Genomic DNA, 4,927 nt, shown 5'->3' on the forward strand with positions numbered 1-4,927 from the left:
TTGTAAATTTTATATAGTAGATTTGTTCTAACTTCTAAGGGATGCTGAGTAAAGTAGCAATTTGTATGGGATATTTAGTGATATTTTCATGTTTTTTATGAGTTTTCTATAAATCACTTAAAATAGATATTGATTAGAGGGGAATTGAGATGGTTATAATTTAATGGGAGATGATATTCAGACATCATATTTTGATTCATGTACACATTTTTCTCATAAATTTACAGTTATGTCTTTATATTATTAATCTATGAGTTGAACTTATTATTATTATTATTATTATTATTATTATTATTATTATTATTATTATTATTATTATTATTATAAGTAAGTATAATAATTAAGGGTAAAATAAGTAATTAGGTGTACATGGATTAAAAAAATGGTGTGTGAGGATTAATAGTCTATTACTTATAATTACAGCAATAATAATCATCATTTAGACTTATTGGAACTTATATTTAATCTGTTTTCAAATAAATATATCAAAATTGATATTGAGTTTGAAGTATCTGAGAATGATCATGAAGTCCATAAATTTGACTTTTTTCAATCTATGAAAAAATGGATATGCATTAAATGGTCAACATAATGGTCCTAATTAACAACTTATTACAACACATGGTTTAAATATGAATACTTGGATAGTTTTTGGATTTTTTTGGCATGATTCTTTTCCTCATACTTTTATGGAAAATATGAACAAGGTCATTTTGACTAAGGATAAAAGTTTTGGAATTTCCTCAAATTACAGTTTTAACCAATTAAAGATCATATTATTCACTAGAATTTTCTTTGATATCAATCTAAAATAGTAAATACCAAATTATTTTTGTCTCATCACTTACTAATCAAGGAAATACAACTATGCTAAATTCAATTAGATACTCTTATTATTATTTTTATATTTTATTATTTTAAACCACTAATATTTATTCACACATACTTTTATACACTTATAACTTTTATTAAATTTCTTATACTTATAAATGTGTGTAAACTTATTACATTTTTATAAATATAGAATATTATTGAACCTTTCACACATAAAACTGTAAGCAAAAAATATTTACACTTAGTAATGTGTACAAAAACAAATTTAATACCAAATTTGTTACACGTTATGAATCCAGTGCGTCAAATAACTTAACGCTCCTAAGTGTAATTATATTTATGATTGTACACACCAATAAATAAAAGTGAACTTTTTTTCCTTACAGTTTTATGTGTAAAACTATATGATAATATATTATATTTTTAAATGCAATGCGTTTTACACACAATTATAAGTGCGACAAATTTAACAAAAGTTGCACATTTTCTAAAAGTGTGTAAAACTATTAGTGAACAAATGGTAAATTTGTTATAGTGAATTTATTTTATAGTATTGAATTATTGATCATTGACGATTACTATCGATTTTGTATTACTGATCTTTTTTATGTCTTTATTTCATGACTCTGCTGAAACAAATTGAATCTTGCAGACCCAAATGGTGAGTTCTTTTTTATATTATATACTTCATACAAAACATATATAATGAAATACTAGCTATTAACTGATTACTTTTGGTGTTTTTATTTCTTCTGTAGCGCCAATGTATTACAAGGGATACTATCATTTATTCTATCAATATAACCCAAAAGGTGCAGTATGGGGTAACATTGTGTGGGCCCATTCGGTATCGAAAGACATGATCAACTGGATTCCGTTACAGCCAGCTATCGTACCATCTAAACCGTTCGATCAGTACGGTTGTTGGTCCGGCTCAGCCACTATCCTCCCAGGAAACAAACCAGTCATTCTATACACAGGAATCATTGCACCAAAACCCGCACCAGGTTTTCAAGTACAAAACTACGCAGTACCCGCTAACTATTCTGACCCGTTTCTTAGAGAGTGGATCAAACCTGATGACAATCCGATAGTAAAACCAACTCACGAAAATGTGTCATCCTTTCGTGACCCCACAACTGCTTGGTTCAACAACGGTCATTGGAAAATGATAGTTGGTAGCAAACACAAACAACGTGGCATTGCTTATTTGTACAGAAGTCGTGATTTCGTTAAGTGGAGTAAAGCCAAACATACGCTTCATGATAAACCAAAGACTGGTATGTGGGAATGTCCCGACTTTTATCCTGTATCGACACGTGGCGTGAATGGGGTGGAAACTTCGGTATTGAAAGAAGGTGTTAAACATGTTTTTAAAGTTAGTTTGGATCTGACTAGGTTTGAGTATTATACGATTGGGACGTATAACCCGATTAAAGACAAATATTACCCGGATGACAATTCTGTTGATGGTTGGGCTGGGTTGAGATATGATTATGGAAACTTTTATGCATCAAAGACGTTCTTTGACCCGGCTCAAAACAGGAGGATTCTATGGGGTTGGGCTAATGAGTCTAGCACTAGTGTCGAAGATATCGCCAAAGGTTGGGCTGGAATTCAGGTAATAACATATACATAATGTTTTGTTACATGTTCTTTTAGTCGTGTATATCCTGAACAGGAAAAACTTTATCCGTTTACCTGTTTACACTCTTTTAATCGTGTATAAATTATATAAATGTATCAAACATGTTTTATAAACTTTTGTATGTTGGAATTTATATTGTGTAGTTGATTCCTCGTACGGTATGGTCGGATCCTAGTGGAAAGCAATTGTTGCAATGGCCGATTCAAGAATTGGAAATGTTAAGAGGTGAAAAGATGCACAAAAGTAATGTGAAGCTTAACAAGGGTGATGTGGTTGAGATTAAAGGAATTACTGCCGCACAGGTTGACTTTACACCACATATCTATTAGCGCGAATTATAATTTAGCTAAATATTATTTAATATGTTTGATATGATATAGGCGGATGTGGAAGTTACATTCAAGTTTGCTAGTTTGGATAAGGCCGAAACTTTTGACCCCGAGTGGTACAAATTGCCCTTAGAAAATCTTGCAATGGAGATATGCGCGATCAAGGGTACTTCACAAGGCGGTTTAGGACCTTTTGGTCTTTTAACTTTGGCTTCAGCCAAGCTTGAAGAATACACCCCTGTTTTCTTTAGGGTGTTCAAGACTGTTGATGACAACAAACATAAAGTCCTAATGTGCTCTGATGCTTCAACGTACGCTTTCTTTCAAATCATCTATTTTAGTTTTATCTTAACAATGGGTGTATATAACGATTCACTATTAATTTTTATGGATACAGTTCATCGTTGAACCAAGACGCGTACAAGCCATCGTTTGCAGGCTTTGTGGATGTTGATCTCGCTGAAAAGAAGCTTTCACTTAGGAGTCTGATTGATCACTCGGTTGTTGAAAGCTTCGGGGAGGGTGGAAAAGTAGTCATTACGTCGAGAGTTTATCCAACGTTTGCCGCATTCGAAGAATCACATTTATATATGTTTAACAATGGTACCGAGAAGGTCACTGTTGAGAGTTTGAATGCTTGGTCCATGAAGAAGCCTCTGTTAATGAATTGAAGTACAGTTTACCTGAAGGAAGGGAGTCTCAATTAAGCAATTTACGTTACGTTTTAGTTATAATTGATTTGATTCTTATTAGAAATTTTCTATTAAATTAGTCTTTATTTTCTTTTTAAGATGTACTTAATTTAGCTTATAATATGTTTTCAATAATGCATGAATGGAATCTTTTACCTATTTTTTGTATTAACCACGAAACGTTAGTATAACTTACTCAAATAGTTGAGCTTAAACGTTAACTTCATTTGATGGGCAATCACAATAACCACAATTTGGGCTTGATTTATTAAAACTGGTCTAGTAGCTAGTTATGTTAGTGCACAAATACTCACCACCCAAGGGTGTCTTCCGGGGGATTTTACCGCCCATGCCCTTGGATTGGGCCTTATTTCCTCCTGGACATTAGTTGGGGTTGGGTTATGGAACTCTGAGAGATAACGCGTGGGTGGTTAAGTCCTCTTGGGTGATCTCGTAGTTAAAAAAAAAGTGCACAAATACTCACATGTTCATCTTCTGAACTTTTTAGCATGTGTATTGTTGTTCCAAGTTTATGATTCTTTTGTTATCTTATAAAATAAAACTAGATTTATGACTTGGGAATCCGTTATGTGATAAAATGCATGCTCTTAAGTTCATAGGAGTTTAACAAAATGAGTGCTTAATTTGTAGACACTGCACGATGGATCTTATAGACATACTGCATGGTTTAAAGATTCGTGTTTGTAGTTTTATAGACACTGCACGAAAAGAAAAAACAAGTGAACACGAAATAAAAAAAAAACGCAAATGAAATTCACGATGTAGCAAGACTAGAAATTAAGGATGAGCGAACAGATACATCCCGAAAAACTAGAACCGAACCTAAGCTATTTCAGTTCCAACACCGTAAACGGAACTCATAGGGATTCGGTTTCAATTTCGGTTCTTGGTATTGGGTTATAATCGGTTTTGGTACAATCGGGATCAGTTCGAAAACTGAAATAAATATAGGAAAAATATACATACGAAACTGAAAATTACAAGTAACATACAAACATGCTATATACAAACGTAATCATAAATAGAAAACATGAATATAGATATGCAATATTTAAGGATAAACAAAAGCGTAAAACGATCAAACCGAATAGAAGGGTTGAACCGGACTTGTGTTTGACACAATTTCCTTAAACAGATTAGACGTCTGTTCCCAGGGTACACCGGTTCGAAGCAGCGTGTACTGCCGGACGAGAGCACTTGCCTGAAAAAGAGACCGGAAGCGGGGTGACCGAAGTTGTAAAAGAAGAAGCTGAAAAATCAATGTAAGAGGGTTATGATTTTTGTTTATGTGTTAGTTGATACTTATTTTCTCAATACCAAACTTTGGTATTTATCGTGCAAACAAGATCTCAAAAGGTAAGAAAAGATTTACGAAATCACACATAATATATTTACAAAATCAT

General features: G+C 32.7%; 1 protein-coding gene across 1 annotated transcript; it reads left to right on the forward strand.

The window, feature by feature from the left end:
- Positions 1-1,421: 1,421 nt before the first annotated feature.
- On the forward strand, positions 1,422-3,660 carry LOC139876532 (beta-fructofuranosidase, insoluble isoenzyme 1-like). Its single transcript, XM_071863872.1, has 5 exons — positions 1,422-1,495; positions 1,593-2,455; positions 2,626-2,784; positions 2,863-3,122; positions 3,209-3,660. Exons 2-5 carry the CDS (start codon positions 1,598-1,600, stop codon positions 3,480-3,482), a joined length of 1,551 nt encoding a protein of 516 aa, XP_071719973.1. The 5' UTR covers positions 1,422-1,495; positions 1,593-1,597; the 3' UTR covers positions 3,483-3,660.
- The last annotated feature ends 1,267 nt before the right edge of the window (positions 3,661-4,927 follow it).

This window comes from Rutidosis leptorrhynchoides, chromosome 1 (genome assembly GCF_046630445.1).
Source record: "Rutidosis leptorrhynchoides isolate AG116_Rl617_1_P2 chromosome 1, CSIRO_AGI_Rlap_v1, whole genome shotgun sequence".
Taxonomy (NCBI): Eukaryota; Viridiplantae; Streptophyta; class Magnoliopsida; order Asterales; family Asteraceae; genus Rutidosis; species Rutidosis leptorrhynchoides.